The sequence below is a fragment of the Solanum lycopersicum genome, chromosome 7, assembly GCF_036512215.1.
Source record: "Solanum lycopersicum chromosome 7, SLM_r2.1".
In the NCBI taxonomy this organism is placed as follows: Eukaryota; Viridiplantae; Streptophyta; class Magnoliopsida; order Solanales; family Solanaceae; genus Solanum; species Solanum lycopersicum.
The window spans coordinates 65,039,069-65,060,262 of record NC_090806.1 but is presented as its reverse complement, the minus strand read 5'-3'; the positions used below and the strand labels follow the sequence as shown (position 1 = coordinate 65,060,262).

The following is a 21,194-nucleotide window of genomic DNA, read 5'->3' as shown; positions in this document are numbered from 1 at the left end:
GTTTCTTTCCTTTTTTGATTGATATATACATTTTTCCTTGTTTGATATATAGTTTGCAAGAAAAAAGGTATTTTGTAACAAAAATGACTACAATGCATGGCATAGCAAAAAAAAAACATTCTTTTTTTGTGTTTTTCTTTCCTTTCTTGCTCCTCTATAAATAATAATAATAATGATGTGATAGAAACACCTTTAAATTAAATATGGTAAAGCAAGTTCTCCCCACCACGTTTTTACAGGACCAATATCATTAGTATATGTGTAGAATGGAGAGGCAAATTTATACTAAAATTGGTGATCCACGTGAATTTACGATGTTTTCGTTAAATGAAAAAAATTGTATGAGGTGAAATAATTTCAGATAGTGTGGTGTTTGAAGATACTCTTGACAATGCCTAATGTTCAGAGTTTCATAGGTATAGTCACGTAAATTTTGTAATCATTTTATTCAAAGTTCATATACATATGACTAAAATTCAACTATTTTTACACGTTTTGTCGAACCTAGCTTTAGATATCATGCGTGTGAAGTTATACTCCAAAATGGGTAGACATGCAATTTAAAAAAAAAAAAGTACATAGTGAATAGCGATATCCAAATACGACACCCACAAGATTTCTTTTTACAAAAATATCTGAATGTATTTGGAACTGCATTCACCTCTCAAAGGGGTCGTTTAGTAAGATGAAATCTCTCACGATTAAATTTAAAATTCCATTTATATTGTATATTGATTGATGGTATAAATTTATTAGAAGTGGCTCAAGTGTATTAATGGCGTAAAGCAAAAATTAAACGGGGTCTTAAACTTAAATTGTTAATAATTTTTACTTAATCTCTTTCTTCTAGGTTTCATCTCATAATATAACCATTTTTATTTTTAATTATTTTTCATAAGATATAGTACTCAAAAATTTTAAATTTCTTCTAATAATTCCTTCATTTTTCATGAAAGTTTTACTTTTTCTACAAATAGTATTCAATATTTGTTAAAAAATAATAACTTATAACCTATTATTACAAAAAATGAGGTCCCTTAAATTTGAGGTCGTAAAACACATGTCTTTTTTTAACACTGTCGAGCCACCCTTGAAATTCATCCCAAAAGCAAATTTGAAATTATTTTATCCCATCTTTACGATGGGATAAACTAGTCCAAGAATTATGATCCCAAAATAATTTAGTCCGCATACAAAGCTGACCCCTAAAATCTTAAATACGACCCTATTGATAAACATCAGGTGAGATAAACTAGTCCAAGAATTATAATCCCAAAATAATTTAATCCGTATACAAAACTGACCCCTAAAATCTTAAATCCGACTCTATTGATAAACATCACTCAAAGAGTCTATAGCCAAAAAGCAGATATTTTTTTTTAGATTAACCAAAACAAAGAAGTCAATCCATTTAATAATATGTGATTAGCATGCTTTTTAATCCTTAATTATGTTGTTAATTCATTGAGTAGGGGCCCAGTAGCCGGCCCATGAAATCATCTTAATTAGGACAACATCAGTTATAGCCTGTGATGAGAAAATGATATGTTTTAAAATTGTCAACAAATAATAATATTAAAAAAAAAAAAAAAAGACAACAAAAATATCTAAAATGTTTTGGTTGGATTAGATAGCAACAGATTACGTTAAGTGGTCCATAATTAGCTTAGAACTAAAGCATATGAACAAACAATTGATGTCATGGAGCGGCTGCAAACCGATTATCTTCACTAATTTTATATTAATTCCACTCTAATTTAATAATCACCATCAAGCATGGCTAATTATCCTTTTAATATATGCTTTAAAATATGAATTTGACTTATATACATCAATAGCATATTATCAGTACATCTTAATCTATTACCAATCAAGGATCGATTTATCGGCCCGTAAATAAATAAATTCATGAAAACTCAGTAATTTTTGTCCATCAATGGATGATGTGTTATTTGATCTCGTAGTGTAGTCTTGAATAATCCTCATTTTATGAGTTAAATCTTGGGTTGAGTTGGATGGGTGACGGTTTATTTGATCTGGTAATATAATCCATAAGCGGCTCAAGCGTATTAGTGGCCTAAAGCAAAAATCAAACGGGTCCTTAAACTTAAATTGTTAATAACTTTTATATAACTTTTCTCATCTAGTTTTCACCTCATAATATAACCAGTCTTATTTTAAATTATTTTTCATAAGATACAGTACTCAAAATATGTTAAATTTCTTCTAATAATCCCTTCATTTTTCATGAAAGGTTTACTTTTTTATAGATAGTATTCAATATTTGTTAAAAAATAATAACTTATAATCTAGTATTATAAAAAATGAGGCCCCTTAAATTTGGAAGCCTAAAGCACATGTTTTATTTTGACACTGTCGAGCCACCCCTGATATAGTCTTACGTCATAATTTGAAGTTTATGGTTCCAATAACAACCTTCAGTTAAATATATTCACAACTACTTAATACGTTGTTGTAATATTTACTCATAGACTTTAAATTTTGACTCCGCCCATATTATCAATTGTAGTTATCACAAGATGAAAACAGATTTGACTTAATCCCTAAGAATTAGCTCGTAAAGTAAACGATTATCAAGATTATATTACGAGATCAAATAATTTATCACCTATTGATGTGGAAACTCAACACCCAATCACCCGTTCACATGGGAACTTAACGACGTTGTATAGTCCACTGCATGGACAATATAAGATAATGTTTTGATATCGCCTAAATCATTAATTGTGATAGACCTAACTCAATGAAGAAATTCATATTGAATAATATAACTCAGCCTCAAAAAATATTCAAAAATTAAAACTATATAAGAAAGATTAAAATAACCCATCATCCATCAATATCACCTCATTAAACAATCAGTTATTGCAAACTCTAAATCACTTCATTATACTATCAACATATAAAAAAAAATTAAACTCTGAATAATATACACAATAGATGTTAACATAAGATTGTGTATTTACGAGAAATGACAAAAACAAAATCCAATTAAGACACGGCGATATGATTTTGATGTTAACACAAGCTTCTACTTTATTCTACAATCAATCATATCCATAAACATGGGACTATGTTTATTTAAATTACTGACTTTGTTTTCGTTGTGATTTTTTTTATTTTTTCTTACAATTATTGTATTTTTGACAAGATAAACGTTGAGAAGAATTAATTAGAAATATTCAAAGTCCACAATATTGTGATAGAAAAATACTGTTCAAAGAACTTGTTCTGCAAGGGAATAATAATGTGTCATCAGAGAAGTCATCCTAAAATAACTCCAAAAAATAAATAAGTTAAGACTCGAGACATGAAAAGTGAAAATTAAAATAAATGGAAGGGAAAATTTAAAGTTTATATTATAATTTTTTTTACGACAAGGGAAATCCGCAGTCGCAAACCCTTTTGAGTGCGCACAGGGTAAAATCCCGCTCCTATGCAATAGCTTGTAAACCACATAGGAGAGGTAACCCGAACTAGACAAGCCTGGTGCGACGAACTCGACCCAGAAGGTTAACTTGGTAAATCTCCCTGATTATTAAATTTGATACAATGGTTAGACTTGGGTTTTCCTTTTCTCACTTAACTTAACTTCCACTTGACATATCTAAGACTTTCAATAGCACACTCTCCTTGTTATCGAAGTTCACTACAAAAGTTGGACTATTCCTTCTGACATTGACCCTCCCCAATCTTGCTAACCGTGAGGTCCTAGTCTTTCAAGATTTAATCTTTTCCCTTCCAATCCCAGAAAAACACTCTTATTGTAGGAGGTTTAGTCTGTCCCCAACTTTTCTTTATTAAAATAATAGGTTGTTTTCCACAGTAAGATTAAGATCGTAAAATTAGAAGCTTGTAATATAGGTAGACCAAATTCAATAAATGATACTCCCTCCATCCTTTTTTACTTGTCCACTTCTGAATTGACATACCTATTAAGAAAATAATTAATGACGTAGTGACTTTACTATCTATTAATTGTGAAGTGGATAAATTAAGATTTTCAATAAGTTCACCTTTTCCAAAGCAATTAATTGAGGGTATAATAGGTAAAAGAAATTGTTCTTTCTTGATTGGTCAAAATGGACAAGTAATAAGGGACAACTATAAAAGGAAAAGTGGACAAATATATATAATTCTATGATTGGTAAATGCCTAAATGGTAAATATCCAAGGGCCTTTATAGTTCTTTGAGTCTTAGTTGGACCTTTTTTTCTAATACAAATGTAGGCCTCTTGATATTTTGGCCCAGCCCACTTCTACCAGAAGATGCTACCACTAGTAACAAAATAAATACTCTACTAAAATATCAAATGGGAGAATCCAAACTCAAGCATTGATTGGCTAGAAGAAGCTGACATGGCATCTCTAGATTACCATCTTATCCTTGCCCCAAAACCCAAATATCCTTTTAATCTGATTTTCCTTTACAAAAGCCCACAAACCCCAAGATCATTCCAGAACCCACCACCCCAAACCCCCAACCACACCTTCTTAAGCAGAGTGTTGTAACAAAGAGTTGAGTGAAAAAATCATTAGGTGCAAAATGGCTCTACAAGCAGCATCTTTGCTTCCATCTGCATTTTCTCTACACAAAGAGGTAAAAGTTGCAAACTTTTCACTTAACTAGCTTTAATTACTGACCTGGAAATGATTATCTGAAGCTCAATTGTGGCTGGCAGGGTAAAACATCAAGTGCTAATCTCAAGGACAGTAGCTTCTTTGGAGTTGCATTGTCTTGCAATCTGAAATCTAAATTTACTCCTGCTGCAGGAAACAAGGTATCATAAAAATACAATCTTTGTGTTTAAATCTTTGATTTTAGTAGGCGTTTCGACATGAATTTGATGATATTGGGGGGGGGGGGGTTTACTTTTGGGATAGTGTTGTTCGGGGCCAGTTTTCGCGCACTTGTTAAAATTTGTATGTCCAAACAGGTCTATAGGGTGCAAGTTGTTAAATAGCAACTATCTACTAAATGAAAAAGTATATTATAGCACAAGAAGTTCAATTAGAGTATATCTCCTCTTCATGGAAAGTTATTTTTAGGAATTCAATTTACTTACCAGAGTATAGAAGCAAGAGGAGCCCAAGAAGCAGTATTTATTTCAAGCTGCAAGACAGTGCAAATATTTAACAGTTCTAGATTCTTCTTGGGTTAGTGTAGAACATAAAATTGATGGTCTTTTGGAGTTTTGGATAATCCATTTGAGGCAGAAGCACATTTATGAACTTTTTCTTGATTCACCTCTTTTGTTGATTGACTGCTTGTTCATCAAATCATAAATAGAAACATCTCAGTTAAGCAAGAAAAAGCATATCGTCATGCGTTTATGGAGATGCAAATTGTGCGAATACTGACCTATAAATGAATAAAGCCCATGTTTTTGACCATTCTTCTTTCGTTGCATTTCTCTAACATTTCTTACTTGAAATGTATTGCTTAATTCCATTATGGAGAATGAAATAAGCTATATCATTCACTGCTTCATTCCATTTTAGAGTGTGAGGTAACATATCGCATATCATGCATAGGAATTGACAAGGAAATTAGCGATTGTACCTATTAGAGCACAAACAGCTGCTACCACTCCTGCAATCACCCAGTCTACCTCAGGACAGAAGAAAACACTCAGGAAAGGCAATGTGATAATCACCGGAGCCTCCTCTGGTTTAGGACTAGCTACAGCAAAGGCTATAGGCGAGTCAGGAGACTGGCACGTTATAATGGCCTGTAGGGACTTCCTCAAGGCTGAAAAAGCAGCAAAATCACTTGGCATTCCGAAGGAAAATTACACTGTCATGCATCTGGATCTCGCTTCCCTTGAAAGTGTCCGCCAATTTGTAGATAATTTCCGACGTTCAGGGAGGCCACTTGATGCGCTAGTATGCAATGCTGCAGTGTACTTGCCAACTGCTAAAGAGCCAACTTTTACGGCTGATGGATTTGAGCTTAGTGTGGGCACCAACCATCTCGGACATTTCCTTCTTTCAAGGTTGCTGCTAGATGACCTCAAGCAATCAGATTATCCACAAAAGCGCCTTATAATTGTTGGCTCCATAACAGGTACTGATCTGAAACTTAAAAGGTTATGCTCTCATGTCCAGCATACTCGTTTTCTTTGAGCAACTTAATTTCACGTCACCTAATGTAAGATAGGAACAAATTATCAAAAGCTGTAAAAGTTAGAATTCTACAAAGTAGCATGTAGATGTTCTTACTTATAAGTAATTTAGCACTAACATATGTAGATATACACAAGACAGAGAATGGAGAAACTACACGTCATGATGTGTCAAATAAAACGGTGGACAGCATATATGGGGGAAAAACAGTGTTTTGTTCTTTGAGCTTCTGAAGTACATACTTTAGTAGCACTTAACGCTATTTGACTTTAGTACGAGTATTATCTTCCCCCAAAAAATAAAATGCTGGACATCCTGTACAACTTCTTGTGAAATAGTAGATCTTAGCGCTATTTTAGACTTTAGTACGAATATTACCTTCCCCCAAAAAATAAAATGCTGGACATCATGTACAACTTCTCCTTGTGAATTATCATTTTATTAAAGGAAATCTGAGATGATTGAAATCTAATACTATAATTTTTCTGCTACAGGAAACACAAATACTTTGGCTGGAAATGTGCCACCAAAGGCTAATCTTGGAGATCTACGAGGACTTTCAGGAGGGTTGAATAGTTTAAACTGCTCACCCATGATTGATGGAGGAGAATTTGATGGTGCCAAAGCCTATAAAGACAGCAAAGTCTGTAACATGCTTACCATGCAAGAGTACCATAGGCGTTTCCACGAGGAGACTGGCATTGCCTTTGCTTCCCTCTATCCCGGCTGCATTGCTGAAACTGGTTTATTTAGGAATCACATTCCCTTGTTCAGGACTCTCTTCCCACCATTTCAAAAGTACATAACCAAAGGCTATGTATCTGAAGAAGAAGCAGGAAAAAGACTTGCACAGGTTAGTCAAAATTAGCAAACTTGGACACCTTTATCCCTAGCATTTTCACAGATTGAATCCATTAGCTAGCACATGAGAAGTACCACTGAATCATCTGAGCTAAATCCACAGGTAGTACGTGATCCAAGTCTTTCAAAATCCGGTGTCTACTGGAGTTGGAACAGTACCTCCTCCTCTTTTGAGAACCAGCTGTCGAAGGAAGCCAGTGATGCAGAGAAGGCACGCAAGCTATGGGAGGTCAGTGAGAAGCTCGTTGGACTGGCTTAAATGGAGTGGCAAGGGTGCGACTTGTTTTCCCATCCAAGTCAGGAGAAGATGTATATATGAGATCACCAGAGTTCTTTTATCAAAATACTTATTGGTATTTGTTGTTGATTGATTTTACCAACAGAGTTTTCAGGTAGGTAGGCAACAAGTTCTTGTAATGATATGGACATCTCAATTCTAAGACCATGTGCATAACCAGCAACTCTTAAACTGGAGGGACCTGCAAAGAATTGATCAGATCAGAGAGTATATGATCCATCATGTTATTTACCAAATTTAGATAAGACGACTGGTATTTCTAAATATCCATTAATAGCTAGCTTCGTTACTTGTTACCATTCATATTTCATTTGCGTATAATAAAAATATTGAATCATAGAGAACTAATATCTTCGAATTGTTCTGATATGAGCAGCAAAAAAATACTAGTATATATGTTTAGGGTTAAGGCATAATTTCCCTATGACTGTAAGCATGCATATAAAATAATCACTATATATATAAATCATTCAATACATAACATGTTCACCATGTAGTAAAATAAGCAGCACAAAGAAAATGCCATTATATATTCCTCAGGATCAAGAGAGAAATTTTCACTGCAGTAAGCATATAGAACAGTAACAACCAGTTCTTCATGAGAATCCAATTTTTGTTCAATGTTTTATCAAGGGTATATATAAGGCTGTTGGGAGTGCAATGAACGAAGTGGATAAAAATCAACAAGTCGCTAAAAGTAAAGAATAATAACAGTAACCAAATGAAAGAAGAAGCTGGAAAAAGATAATCTTTTGAAGTTACCAATTAACCTACCAAAGTTACTCATTTGCCAAAACCTGAAAAGGGCAGCACTAAACTACCAGCAGCTGAAGTTTTGGCCAAAAGAAGTGCAAGATATGATGTCCGCAATCGGTGCTACCTTCCACATAATATGAATTGCAAATTATATGATTACCTGATATGTAAAACATCATGCAGCATCTCAGAAAGTCTTATATCAGAAAACAGTTATCAGCCCTCAGTATGGTACAAGTTCAAGATGACTCGATTACTGTCTGGTACTGTTAAACCTTCTTAAATGTCACATTGGAACATGATAAAGATGCTAATCGATCTATTCTGCTAGAATATGAGATCTGTATCAAACAAAATTTGTCATCCTACATGTTAAAGTTAAACGAAAAAGCTTCTAATCTGAAGAGGAGATGTATAAGCAAAGAGAGATATCACAACTATTTTATCAAATAAAATTATGAAGATTGTTTGTATAAGAGAGAAATTGAGGAAGCTGCATACAGGCTATTTGAGCCAGATCGAAGAAAGAAGGGCTTCAGAAATCAGAGTTCAGAACCAATTGAACTTTAAGGTCCATTTTGCAGAAACTAAGACGGAGGAGAGACGTAACTGCTGGAGAGTTGAAGAAAAGAATAGCCATGAACTGTGAATTACTCAGTCACAAGGATTTACAAACTTTTGTATACTTTGAAAAAGGAAAAAGGGGAAAAGGACCAAGTTTTGACCCAAAAAGTAAGAAAAAGGAAAAGAGGAGGATGGGGTGAGAGGTGAGAGAGGTCAAAAACCTAGGCACTTGTAAACCTTCTGATATAATCGTCGAACTTGCTCATGTTCAGTTTTCTTGAACCTTGCCACAAATGAAAATTGAGGTGTCATGAGTGGTCTTAGGTGCAACACCTGCAGCTTCCAGATTATTCAACACAAGTATCATCAGTACCCTTTCAAAAGGACAAGCCTTAAAAATCATTCATAGACTGTTGTTTTCCGCTTCACCAAAACCAAGTGATTTATAAGTTCCACCTAAGGAAAGTTTGTAGCCCTTCCCCACTAAGGTCCCCAAGATAACAGCCACGAAGGAAATCAACATGCACAGACAAAGCCACAACCTTAACTTAGGTAGCTGAGAATAAACTACTGCATTATTGTGCTTCAGCTGGAAACTATGCAACATTGACTCTTACCTGGGCAACTTTTGAGCACTTGCTGAGGACTTACTCTACTAAGCTGCAAATTCTGGAGTCATTTGCCACCATTGGGTTGGATTAGTACATTCAGAAAGAGTATCCTCATCCCAACTGCCATACTGTATCTAAGTGTTAAAAACAACAATGATTGATTTTCGAGACTAACATTATTTCAAGGGCACGTACAGATCAGAGGCCTAAAGCCACTACAGTACTAAGAGTGCAGCTTGGGTCAACTAACACAAAAATACAGTTCGCTCGACAACTGCTAGTTGTTTTCTAAAACTATTGGCTAAACTAAAGACTCAAGAAAAGTAAAAATCTTCAGTTCTTGGATCTCAAAGCTAATACCATCACCAATGGCAAAATGGTCTTGCATTTCCCTGATCAATTAGGAGATTATCTTTTGACCAGCTCAACCTCCTGTTTCATTGATAAATACCAGTTGCTTCTTAAATAGTGGTTGAGGAAAAGGATCCTATTTCAACTGACTTGTCAATACAACTTTTTCATGATTGTCAGCACCTACTATGTCCCAAAAACTGCCTTGATTGGTTCTCGTTGACAGTGCACAAAACATTCATAAGTAACACAAAAATAATAAATTGTATTATGTCGGATGCTGATTTAGCTAGCAATTAATTAACCCTATTGGTCTCTTAGACTTAGCTACCAAAGAAGAGAGAGGTCTAAAAGAGTAGTGGGAGATTTAAAGGTGGCTTCTTCTGACGCCAAAGTGCTACTTAAGTCAAATATGTCTCCTTAACTAACCTTGTTGCATGCTTGTTATCCTCTTTGATAACCTTCCTGAAGAAATCGTGTGATTGCAAGGTCCATGGACTTGTCAGTCACTACAGTCTACGTTGTGCTAATCAGGCATGGTGATAGAGTTATCAAGCGTGCCGTATCTGCCAACAAAACTTTCAGTTTGTCACAAATCTGTCAACTGCATGGAAGGGCATAAATTCTGTAAAAATATTTCAACTGACACATAGATAACTGAGTTATCTGCTGCATAATCTAGTTCTTGTTCGTGCAAAAGCACAAGCAGCACCATTGCACCTGCGGTACTTCCCTATAGCTACATACAAAACCAATCTATAAAATGTTCAAGAAACATAGAATTCAGTTGATGAACTTGTGTATACAAAGTCAAACCATTAACCATAAACTGATACATAGCAAGTGCAGAACTCCAAAAGTACTTCTTAGCACAGACTAAAATGAGTTCATGCAAGCTTGACATTAGCAGATAAAACTTTAAAGATAAGAAATATCAAAAGGGTATGACATGTGATTGGCAGAAGTAAGGTTATACAGGCTAATCAAATGGTCGGACTAAAAAAGAGATCCTTGTGTTTTGTCAAGAGATCTCAGTTCTGTACTGCCAATGCCAATATAATAGGTGTGTCCACATCCACAAATAACTTCAAAATTTCGCCATGTACTTCATCAACTCATATTTCACGAGTGAAGTGAAAAAAAGTAACATACAGAAAAGGCATACGAGATTTCTGATGAAACATAGAAGCATATGAAATAAAGTTATACAGTACGAGATTGTGGAGGAAATACATAAAAGTCAATACAAGTACAAAAAATGCAGAAACTTCATCAGTTTCAGAATTGAAGCTTACATTTTGCAACATCAAAGCCAAGACAATGTACCTCGTACATTCTTTCACGGAAAAGAAAAACAAGATCTAGAAGTGAATATATACTCTTAACACTTGAGAAAATAGAATTCAACAAAATTCTGGGGCAGAAGTAAATGAATATTTGAGAATTAGAGTATCCTGCATACTCATTTGTTCCATAGCATCTAGGCTCTAGCTCTAGGATATTCTTCACCATACAAGGAGATGGGTACTAGCTGATTTATCCACTCTTTTGAGGAGCCTACTGACTCATCCTATTAGAAAAGAGACCAGCTCTTGATTGCTCTCTTTTTCCATTTTTTTCTTTTGTTTCTTTTATTTTCTCTTCAGTTACCCAGGAAATTACCTCGTACCAGAAAAAAGAACTGCACAGTGAATTTTAGTTGTCAAACAAGAACGTTGATCGAACCTTCTATTAAACGGAATCATAGCACTTCGTCTCTGAAAATACAACAAGAAACATAACCTTGAGAACAATATGAGAAATGGAAAATTGCAATTTTTTAAGCTCAAGAAAGGTGACAAATACAACCAAGATCCAACCATTTGAAGTAAAACAAAAATAAGGATGTTTTAACTACTGTCTCCTAACCTATAAATCTCTCTAGATTATCAAGTACATTGACTCATGCACTACAGCAGATTAGTTGTGGTTATTTTCAGCCAAATTCTCCTCCTTCTTTAGTGTGGCTACCACCTTCTTCAATATGCTTTCAGTTGGTTCATGAGAGTTCTCTACGGCCTTTGATGTAGCTTGCCATTTTTCACCATGCTTTGGCTCTGCAGCAACACATCGCTTCAGCACATCGCTCCTCTGCTCTTCTGCTCCATGCTGCTGTTCAAATTTGAAATACAATGCCCAGAAATCACCAATATCTGGTGCAAGGGTCACTGCCCTATTGAACCAATTTCTTGCTTTATCTACTTTCCTCTCCTGCCAAAAGAGCTTAGCTACAGCAGCAATAACATGAGGATCATGATCACACTTCTTTAAAGCGTCAGAGCTCTTGGTTTTTCTTTGAGGTCGAGGCGCCATTTCAATTGAAGCAGCCCAAAGAATGCCACTGTTGGGGCACTCCTGCAATGCTTTAGCCATCATAACATCAGCTTCCCTTTTGTAGCCATGCCTAGCTTCAGCCCGCACAGCTGCAAGCCATAACTCAGGGTTTTGAGGATTCCTCTTCCTGGCCATAGTAAGAACTGCTCGAGCTTTGCTTAGCCCATTCATTTTCTCCTCTAGAGAGGCAAGGGATAGCCAAAGGGGTATACAATTGGGGCAATTCTTAATGCCAGATTCAAATGCATCCTTCGCCTTGTTAGAATTACCAAGTCTTTCTTCCAACTGTCCCAGCATCAACCAAAGTTTGAAAAATGAGGGGAAGCGCCTCAATGCTTCATCCAGTAATCTCCTCTCCTCATCCACATTTCCAAGTTCTCTCTCCACAATGACTGACTTCATCCAAACCCGCTCCAAGCCTCCCCTTTCACGTGCCTTAGCAAGAAGCTTCCTTGCCCTCTCTGTCTCACAGTTCTCAAACTCGAGCTTGAAAGCAGCAAGCCATATCTCCTCGGAATCAGGAATTGCAGCAAATGCTTCCTCCAGAATTGCTCGAGCAGCAGGAACATCACCAGCAAGCCACTTCTCTTTGGCACCCATCAACCATAGAACCTCAGCCTTTGGAATGTAGGTAACTGCTTTTCGAAGCACTGCATCAAGTGATTCCCTCGTGCCATGACTTTTCTCGAGCTGTGCAGCTTTAAGCCAGATGCTTTTCTTAGTTCTAAATACAGTAAGAGCATGTGCATAAATGTATTTCGCTGTTTCAATAGAACCCCTTTTCTTGCACTCCTCAGCATCAGCAACCCAGGTCCTCTTCCTATCTTCTTCCTCAACACCAACCCCAACAGTGTTGTTTATTATAGCTTGGCAAGTCCCAAGAGAACCAGCTCTCTCACATCCTTCAGCCTCCTTCATCCAAGCCTCCCTGTCAATCTCCAAACCTTCTCTCTGCAAAGCCCTTATTGCCCTTTCAATAATTTTCCCAACTGAAGCAGTATTCCCATCAGCCTCTTCAAGCCTAGCTGCAGTGATCCAGATGGCAGGCTCTTTAGGCAGCTTTTCTCTAGCCTTGTTAAGTACTTTCTTAGCATTTTCATAAGTCTCCAACTTGGCAAGAGCAAGCCACAGCTCCACATGCAATGGACAGCATTCCACAGCCCTCTGTAGCAAAAGTCTAGCATCTTCTTCATTGGCCAGCTCCACAACAGCTTTCCACAACCTCACTGAATCAGGGATATGCTCTAGACCTTTCCTCAACACACGGCTCTTGTTTGCTGTATCATCCTCCAACTTTGAAGCCTGCATCCACAACTTGACTGAATTGGGATTTGCTTTAACACCTTGAGCAATCACTGCCTTAGCCTCAAGGGGGCTCGCCAAACGGCATGCCTCCAACCAAACATCCTCATTCTTAGGACACTCTTCACACCCTTTCTTTATCAACTGTCTTGCTACCTGCATCTTCCCAGCAACCTCCTCCAGTCTAGCAGCTGCTATCCAACCAGGAGGATGCTTTGGATTGGTCTGAGTAACCGACTTAAGCAACAATCTAGCCTTCTTTATATCGGAAATCTCAGCATCACTAGTAATTTTCATACTCTTCAAATCAGTCAAGTATCCCTTAGGATCCACGACGGTTTGCCCAGTAACAGAATCCAAAATCCTATCCAACCTCACTGACAACACAGTTCCTCTCCCTTCACCCACAGCAGTCAAATCTGCAACTGGCGTCTGTGAAGAGGGCGTCTCCATGCCACCAACCATCCTGCTCCTCGGATCCAATGCAGTTACGTGCTCTTTTTCCTGCCTAGCCTTCTCCAAAAGAGTATCAGGTACAGGCACAAAACTCTCAAACCTCTTCTTCTTGTTTCGTAACGAATAATCCCCTATTTCAGGTATACTATCCCACTCATCACTTGACAATGTATACAATTTCCTCTTCAAATCAGCAAACTGTTCAGTAATCTTCGGATTCGAAGCTCTATACTTTTCAATTTCTTGCTTTAACCTAGCTTCTCTCCTATCTTTCCTCCTAGAATCCATCCTCTGATCAATAGATTCCCAAATCGCATCAGCTTCTTTATCATCTTCATCATACTCAGCAGACGCAAACAACCCCACATCATTTCCTTCAAATTCATCAAATTTCTGATTCTCATCATACCCTTTCTCCTCCGCATCCTCCTCTTCGTCTTCCTCTCCAGCACCCTTTCCACGTCCACGTCCAACTCCAGTCGCCGGTGCACCCCCAACAGCTGACCGATCAGGGAGGTCAGGAGCAGCACGAGCCGGACCAATATCAGAACGGGTCGTGAAACCGGTAGCACCACGACCCAACCCAGCAACATAATTCGGAGGAGGTCTCGTGTTAAGAAATTCAAGCCGGGCTTTCGGTGCCCCGGGTGCTTGCATACCTCCGAAAAGAGGAACGTGTAGAGTTAGAGTGGAATTAGGGGAAATCCCTAGATCGGATAACAGTGCTTCCACATCGAGGAGACGCCGGCAGGATGAGTAGAGTCGTTGTTGAGTGATTGGAATATGGAACTTTTGATGGATTGCTAGGGTTAGGGTTTGAAGAGAAGTTACAAAAGGATTAATTTCTAGGGTTAGGGTTTTGTGATTCGGAAGATTGATGAACACCATGACTGTTCGTTGTTGAGCAAATCGTTGACAGCTGAATAAACACAACAATTTCACCTTTTTCTGGATCAGGCAAATCGGTACGAATTCATTTCTGTAGTGTACTAAAATATTTAGGCGTTACACAATTTTATTTTTTTTGTTTAGATATTTGAGTCTTAATTTAATTATGGTAAAAAAAAATTAAATATATTTTATTTGAGTTCAATTTATATAATTAAGAAAGAAATTTTTTGCATATAGTCATTTAAATATATCTTAAATCTATATGTTATATGAATGAGAGTGACGAGAGAGATTGGAAGAGAAAGGAGAGAGGCGAGCGAGATTGAAAGAGAAAGGAGAGAGGCGAGCGAGATTGGAAGAGAAAAGAGAGAGGCGAGCGAGAGAGCACAGAGAGTGGGAGAGGGGTGAATTATATATGTATATCGATTAGATAATGTATATATGTAACTGGTATACATATGTATTTGTATATTTTGCGAGCGAAATTTGGCAAGGAAGAAGAGAGGCAAGCGAGAGAGGACAATAATTTTTAAAATTCGTAACTTGTTTGCATAATTCATGTGTTTTTATACAATTGAGTAATACAAAGTCTGAAACAATACAAATCTGATAAAAACTCACAATAACGAATTGATACATATATATATACATATGAATTTTACACAAATTATATTACACAAGTTACATTTTATAATTATATTATATAAAGTCCGAAAAACTACATGTTTTAAAATTTTTAAAAAGTGATAAAAAAGAAAAAAACTGAATGCATATGGTGATAAAACTGGAAAATCAAAGAAAATCATCGCCATATACAAATACAAATCAAACAAATAATTGTTAATATACAAATTTGGCTAATTATATAAACTCGAAATCAACTGTCACGACCCAAAAATGGACGTGATGGCACTCGTCTTATCCCACCAAGACAAGTAAGCCTAAAATTCAACTATTACAATAAAAATGTGAAAAATTTACTATCAACTTACATTATACCCCAAAACCTGGTTGTCACGTGTACAAGCCTCTAAAGTATTACAATTGATTCAAAAGCAACGCTAATCTCAAATGAACTTGTTTCTAGAATAAAACAAGATCATAACTAAGGAGAAAGAAAGTACGCTGAGGCGACAAACAGCTACCTCTCAAATCTCCAAGAAACCTCAGACAAGGAGAAGAGAAATATCACAAAGTCCGGGCTAGTAACCTAAAAAAAAAAATTGTAGAAACAAGGGGTGAACACCAAACCACACGGTACTCAGCAAGTAAACCTCTAAACACAGGCTAAGGGGATGAAATACGGGTACTCCTACCACCCCCAACCGAACCTCCACAACTACAACCTGCATTAAAATCAACCCAACGTAACAGCTCACAATTTACATAGCACGTAGCTCAATAACAACAGTTAGACAAGTTAAATATCCTCAACAACAACACTTTAACAAATTACATATCCGCAATAACAAGCTCAATATTGATCAATCACAAGTTCCGCAGAAAGGCAATCAGAAGATCAGCAAAACACGATATCAAATTCACTAATGATAAGTATATGCAATGAAATGGAATGCAATGTCAAGTATAATGATGCATGTCTGACCTAGTGATACACACCCGATGTCTCTCAGTCGGGGACCCATGGGGGACATATCTGTCCATGCATCTGTCGCGGCGCACGACACGACCCTCGATATAGTAACCATCACGGCGCGCGATACGTCCCTCGAAATATAGTATCCATCGCGGTGCGCGATACGTCCCTCGAAATGGTACATCCTCTTAAGTACTCATTCTTTTTCAATGCACATAACACTTGTGACAACCAATGCGTCAGAATAATGCAGATGACAAGTTCACACAAATAATGAGGAGATGACCACTTTCATAACATCGCACACTTCACAACCACACAAACATGAAGTCACATCAACAATGATTCAACAAGCCTTCAACCCTTTCTCAACACATCACACATAAACAATTGATCACATTGCCATTTGTTATCCCTTTTTTTTCATCATTAGAATTAATCAATGTGGACAAGTCAACTCATCACCAATCCCGTTACTCCCAAACATATACCACAAGGAAATACACGCATTTCATACACTTAACAAGAGTTTAGAAATCCACTTGCCTCAAATAGTCAAACAATGACTCCAAAACTTGAGCCTTCCTCTTTTGGTTGACTTCCAAACCAATAAAATCTATTCAAATAAATAACCACGATATGATTTTGAAACTAACAACATTCATATTGCTATATCTCTAGCTTAGACCCAAAACTCATCCAAATTTATAATAAAATTTCTAAATCTTTATTCCAACCAATTGATCAAATCTCATATTTTCTGAATTTCAAGTTTAGGGTTAAATCTTAATTCTCCGAATAACATAATTATAATGATTTTTATATATCATAATGCACCTACTATTTAACACATATCTCAATATATCAAAACTTGAATCCTAATATGATAATCAAATGAAAATAATTAAAGCCGAAATTAACTGCCCAACACATCAATGGCGGACTACAAAACTATCTGCTGAAACCACTTATTTTCAATGTTCCAATTCATATTTATCGTTCCACTATTAATAATCCTAATCTTGAAGTAATCATTGTCCAATGATTAGGACTAATCATTGTCCAATGATTGAACCATAATACTTATACACATTTATAACCCCAAGTTCACAAGTTCACATATTAGTATAAATTATACACGTTTTAACCTAAAAATCTATTCTTAGTTACACAAAAATTTAATAAAAAGGATAAAAATAATTACCTTGATATCTCGAGATAAAAATATCGTTATTTCTCCTCTTTTTTCCTTTTCTTTTCTCCCTTTCTTTTCTTTTCTTATCTGCGTATTTTTTTTCCACATATCGTTCTTTTTTTCCCTCAAAAGCCGTGTGTGGCGGCTTCAACCATTTAGGGCACTTTGCCCTTTTTATTTTTTTTTTTTTTTTTGATTTTTTTTTTTATTATTCTTAGCAACAAAATAATCCTTTATTAAATCTAAAAATTATGTCACTCATTCTTATAAGTCATATAAATTATTTACAAAATCTACTAAAACGGTTAATATAATAATGCTGGTTAAAATTTCTAAAACGACTAAGAGGATCATTACATCAACTCACGTAATTAATAGTTAACGTTAATCGTCAGAGATAATTATAGCAAATTATAACTATAATGAATCATTAAATAGCATAAGTTTACTTAACTGCATAATTTTCTTTTAAAATATATAATACATATTATGTAATTAATTTAATCTAATGGGTAAATGGAAATATACGCAAATATTTCTTTTTCGATATATCAATTAAAAACTAATTGAAATGTTTTATTAAGTGAAATTTCTCAATAAATTTAAAGGCTAATTATGTATTAGGTCGAGATTTTACTACTATGAATTACAACAAGGTATATTTTAATGAAAAATACTCAAATATGATATCAAACTTTGAGAAAAATGTTTATATATGTAATTTGTTAAATGTTTAGCGCATTTACGTCATTTTCATTTGATAAAAAACTCATTCATGTCATTATTCGTTATTTAAAAACAGTTTCAACTTTGCAAAATTATTTCTCACACATGGTCAATTACAATTCAATCACATCACTAATTAAATTATATTTAATAAGGATAAATGTCTAAATACTCGATCAAACTTTGAAAAATATCCATCTCCGTCATTCGTTAAATATAATGGCACAAATAAATCTTTTTCTAAAAAAAAATATAATAGATTGATCTTTTTTTTTCTTTCAAAAATGTTTGATTACTCATCTAATTTACTAGAATGTCATTACTAGGGAAAATAGAGGTGTAATAAAATCTGGAAAAATGTCAAACACCCATTAGAAGTTCCGAAAACTTAGCATTTCAGCAGAGAACAAGAAAGAGCCGATGGCGACAATTTCATTCAAATTTGCTTCTCCTTCAAAGCCCTCAAACCCTTCGATCGCTCCCAAAAACCCTACAATTTTCAATCTACTACCCACTCCATCGAATCCCCAGCTCAAAAGAGCCTTCTTTCTCAAATCTCCTGCAATTTCTCCCATCTTTATCAGGGCTCTAAAGCCCCAACAATGTCGTTCTTCTTCCACTCCAATCACTTCCCTTTTTACCGGCATAGTTGAAGAAATGGGTCAGATTAAACAACTGGGTTATGATAAACCCGACAGTTTCACCATGAAAATCCAAGCAAAACTCATTCTTGAAGATATCAATCTCGGCGACAGCATTTCCGTCAACGGAACTTGTTTAACAGTAGCTGAGTTCGATACCCAGAAGTTGGAATTCAGTGTTGGGTTGGCGCCGGAGACACTAAGGAAGACTTCTTTGATCGAATTAGAACAAGGGTCTCTGGTGAATCTGGAGAGGGCTTTGAGGCCTAGTACTAGAATGGGGGGTCATTTTGTGCAGGGACATGTTGATGGGACTGGTGAGATTGTTGAGCTCAAAACTGAAGGGGATTCTTTGTGGGTGAAGGTGAAGACTGCTAAAGAGATTTTGAGGTACATTGTGCCAAAAGGATTCATTGCTGTGGATGGGACTAGTTTGACTGTTGTCGATGTGGTTGATGAAGAAGGCTGTTTTAACTTCATGTTGGTGGCGTACACGCAGCAGAATGTGGTGATTCCATTGAAGAAAGTGGGGCAGAAGGTTAATCTTGAGGTGGATATATTGGGAAAGTATGTGGAGAGGCTTCTTAGTAGTGGCTTTGTGGATTCCATCAAATCTTCATGAAAAGGTTGTTACTTTGTGCTTCATTTTATCTGTGTAACTTGCTTTGACAGAATTTTGTATCTTGAATTTCAGAGATGCTGCTTTCCCAATTGTCTCTAGGTGTATTTCGAGATAATGTTTCAGCGAAATAGAATAAACTATATCACCGTGACTCGGGCTTGAGTCAAAGCAAAAGTATGTGAATTTTACACTTAAATTTAGTAATACGGCAAAAACTTGAGCAGCAACTATGAAGGCATATTTTATGTATGATTGTACTGATGTGTTAATCTTCCTGGTTTCACATAGTGTAAACATCAATGAAAAGCAGACGCGAATATTTAGTTGCATACAAGTCTTTTTAGTATCAAAGAGTTGTGAATTTCTTGTTCAGGATTAAGGTTGCTCATGCTGATTTTGTTTGTTCTTTAGTTGGGTAATGCGAAGTTTTATTGGTTGCACTGCTAGCTGGTTTCGATCATCATTTGTCTCAATTAAGTTGTTTCCATCTAGCTACTTTCTCTTTATAGCAGTTCCACCTTACCGTAAACATGTGGAAGAATGAACTCTGACTTGTTGGATTGTGTCCAAATACTCTGAACATCACAGAAAATTTGGAAAGAAAATTCCAAAGTTGTGTGATTTCTTGGTGTCCAACATGTCCAATACCTGTATAAGTATAAGGCTAGCTACTGCTGCAAAAAGATAGATTTGGTTACATATTATCAGCTGAGCTTTTCTGCAACTTCTACCACATTTGAAGCTTCACTTCTCTCCTTTTCCTTGCGGCTTTTGATTGTTCTTTTTCTGTAAAAGGATTTGGCCCAATTGGGGGAAGACTAAGTCTTAATGTATTCTCATGATACAATGAACAATAACAAAATGTGTTTGCTAATATATGCTTTTGAGAATTAGAGTTTTTATATCTTTGAATATCCATGATCTCCAGACTTCCCATCTTCCTTATTCTTGGGATGTTCATCTACAATTTCTCTTATATAAATGGTTGAGCTGCTTGAACAGCTTGTTTTACCGCCATGGCTGTATGGCAATTCATGTTCCTACCTGTACACGTGTTACCTATTCTGGTACTCTTTGAAAAGCCCATTTCTGAATCTTCTATGTACTCCAAAACATCTCCAAGCTCCTCAGTCCTCACTCCTCTTATTCGTGTAGTCTCAGTGGTGCGGTGTATTTCTTCTTGAAATTAGGAAATTGACAGATTTAAAGTGGCTGCGGTTGGCTTCTTAATCACCGTACATACATCTGAACTGGTTAGTTTGCTCTTTCTACTGTCTTATTTCTTTCTTTTAATTTTAGTTCTTGGTTATTTATTTGAAATAAGGGTCATTTGTGTTTGAAGTTGCTGTTTGCCTTCTCTCCTAATAGTTTTATCCAAAAGTTCCATTTTGCCAATAGTTTAGTTCTGTTCTCCCAGCTTTTTGGGGAATTATGATTGAGATGTTCAGCTATATCTCCATAATTGCTCAGCAACAAGTGTCAGATGGCGTAAACAGTGGTGTTATTACATCGCGAGATGTTCGCGTTGGTGAAGAAGCAGCGAAAATCACTCAAGAGGTAAACCAATTATGACTGTATGAACCATTTCCATGTTGATAGTTATGCTGTTGAAATAGTGATTCTCTCCATCTTCCCATAACTAAATAGGAATAAAGATTACCAGTTGGAGCATCATCTTTTGCTCAAGCCTATACCAAATTATATTTTATTTTTTAAATGTAATCATGTAATTAATACTTATTAGAATTATTTTAGTACGATTTAGTACTTTTAAATTATGATCATGTTTATTATGCTTATCAA

At 35.9% G+C, this 21,194-nt stretch overlaps 3 protein-coding genes across 5 annotated transcripts; 2 read left to right on the top strand and 1 right to left on the bottom strand.

The window, feature by feature from the left end:
* Positions 1-4,434: 4,434 nt before the first annotated feature.
* Positions 4,435-7,572, top strand: POR2 (protochlorophyllide reductase). Its single transcript, NM_001310041.1, has 5 exons — positions 4,435-4,621; positions 4,704-4,802; positions 5,557-6,088; positions 6,642-7,000; positions 7,112-7,572. Exons 1-5 carry the CDS (start codon positions 4,568-4,570, stop codon positions 7,265-7,267), a joined length of 1,200 nt encoding a protein of 399 aa, NP_001296970.1. The 5' UTR covers positions 4,435-4,567; the 3' UTR covers positions 7,268-7,572.
* A 3,811-nt stretch (positions 7,573-11,383) lies between these two features.
* On the bottom strand, positions 11,384-14,840 carry LOC101265451 (protein STABILIZED1). The gene has a single exon (XM_004243293.5). The coding sequence runs from the start codon at positions 14,605-14,607 to the stop codon at positions 11,548-11,550; it is 3,060 nt and encodes a 1,019-aa protein (XP_004243341.1). The 5' UTR covers positions 14,608-14,840; the 3' UTR covers positions 11,384-11,547.
* Positions 14,841-18,453: 3,613 nt separating this feature from the next.
* LOC101265745 (riboflavin synthase) lies at positions 18,454-21,194 on the top strand. 3 transcript variants are annotated; one of them, XR_011210815.1, is made up of 3 exons: positions 18,454-19,395; positions 20,862-20,948; positions 21,039-21,194. XR_011210815.1 is itself a non-coding variant. In XM_004243294.5 (2 exons), the coding sequence occupies exon 1, from the start codon at positions 18,549-18,551 to the stop codon at positions 19,389-19,391; it is 843 nt and encodes a 280-aa protein (XP_004243342.1). In that variant the 5' UTR covers positions 18,455-18,548; the 3' UTR covers positions 19,392-19,395; positions 19,464-19,565. The 3 variants fall into 3 exon arrangements, 1 of the variants encoding a protein (XP_004243342.1); XR_011210814.1 differs by having other exon boundaries at positions 20,809-20,948; XM_004243294.5 differs by lacking the exons at positions 20,862-20,948; positions 21,039-21,194 and adding an exon at positions 19,464-19,565 and having other exon boundaries at positions 18,455-19,395.

What these genes read in the sequence shown, in the direction of transcription:
- LOC101265745 (XM_004243294.5), top strand. Translation starts at nt 18,549, where the DNA reads ATGGCGACAATTTCATTCAAATTTGCTTCTCCTTCAAAGCCCTCAAAC.
- LOC101265451 (XM_004243293.5), bottom strand. Translation starts at nt 14,607, where the DNA reads ATGGTGTTCATCAATCTTCCGAATCACAAAACCCTAACCCTAGAAATT.
- POR2 (NM_001310041.1), top strand. Translation starts at nt 4,568, where the DNA reads ATGGCTCTACAAGCAGCATCTTTGCTTCCATCTGCATTTTCTCTACAC. An exon ending in CATTTTCTCTACACAAAGAG is followed by an intron (nt 4,622 to 4,703) that starts GTAAAAGTTGCA and finishes TGTGGCTGGCAG; the next exon opens with GGTAAAACATCAAGTGCTAA. An exon ending in AATTGTTGGCTCCATAACAG is followed by an intron (nt 6,089 to 6,641) that starts GTACTGATCTGA and finishes TTTCTGCTACAG; the next exon opens with GAAACACAAATACTTTGGCT.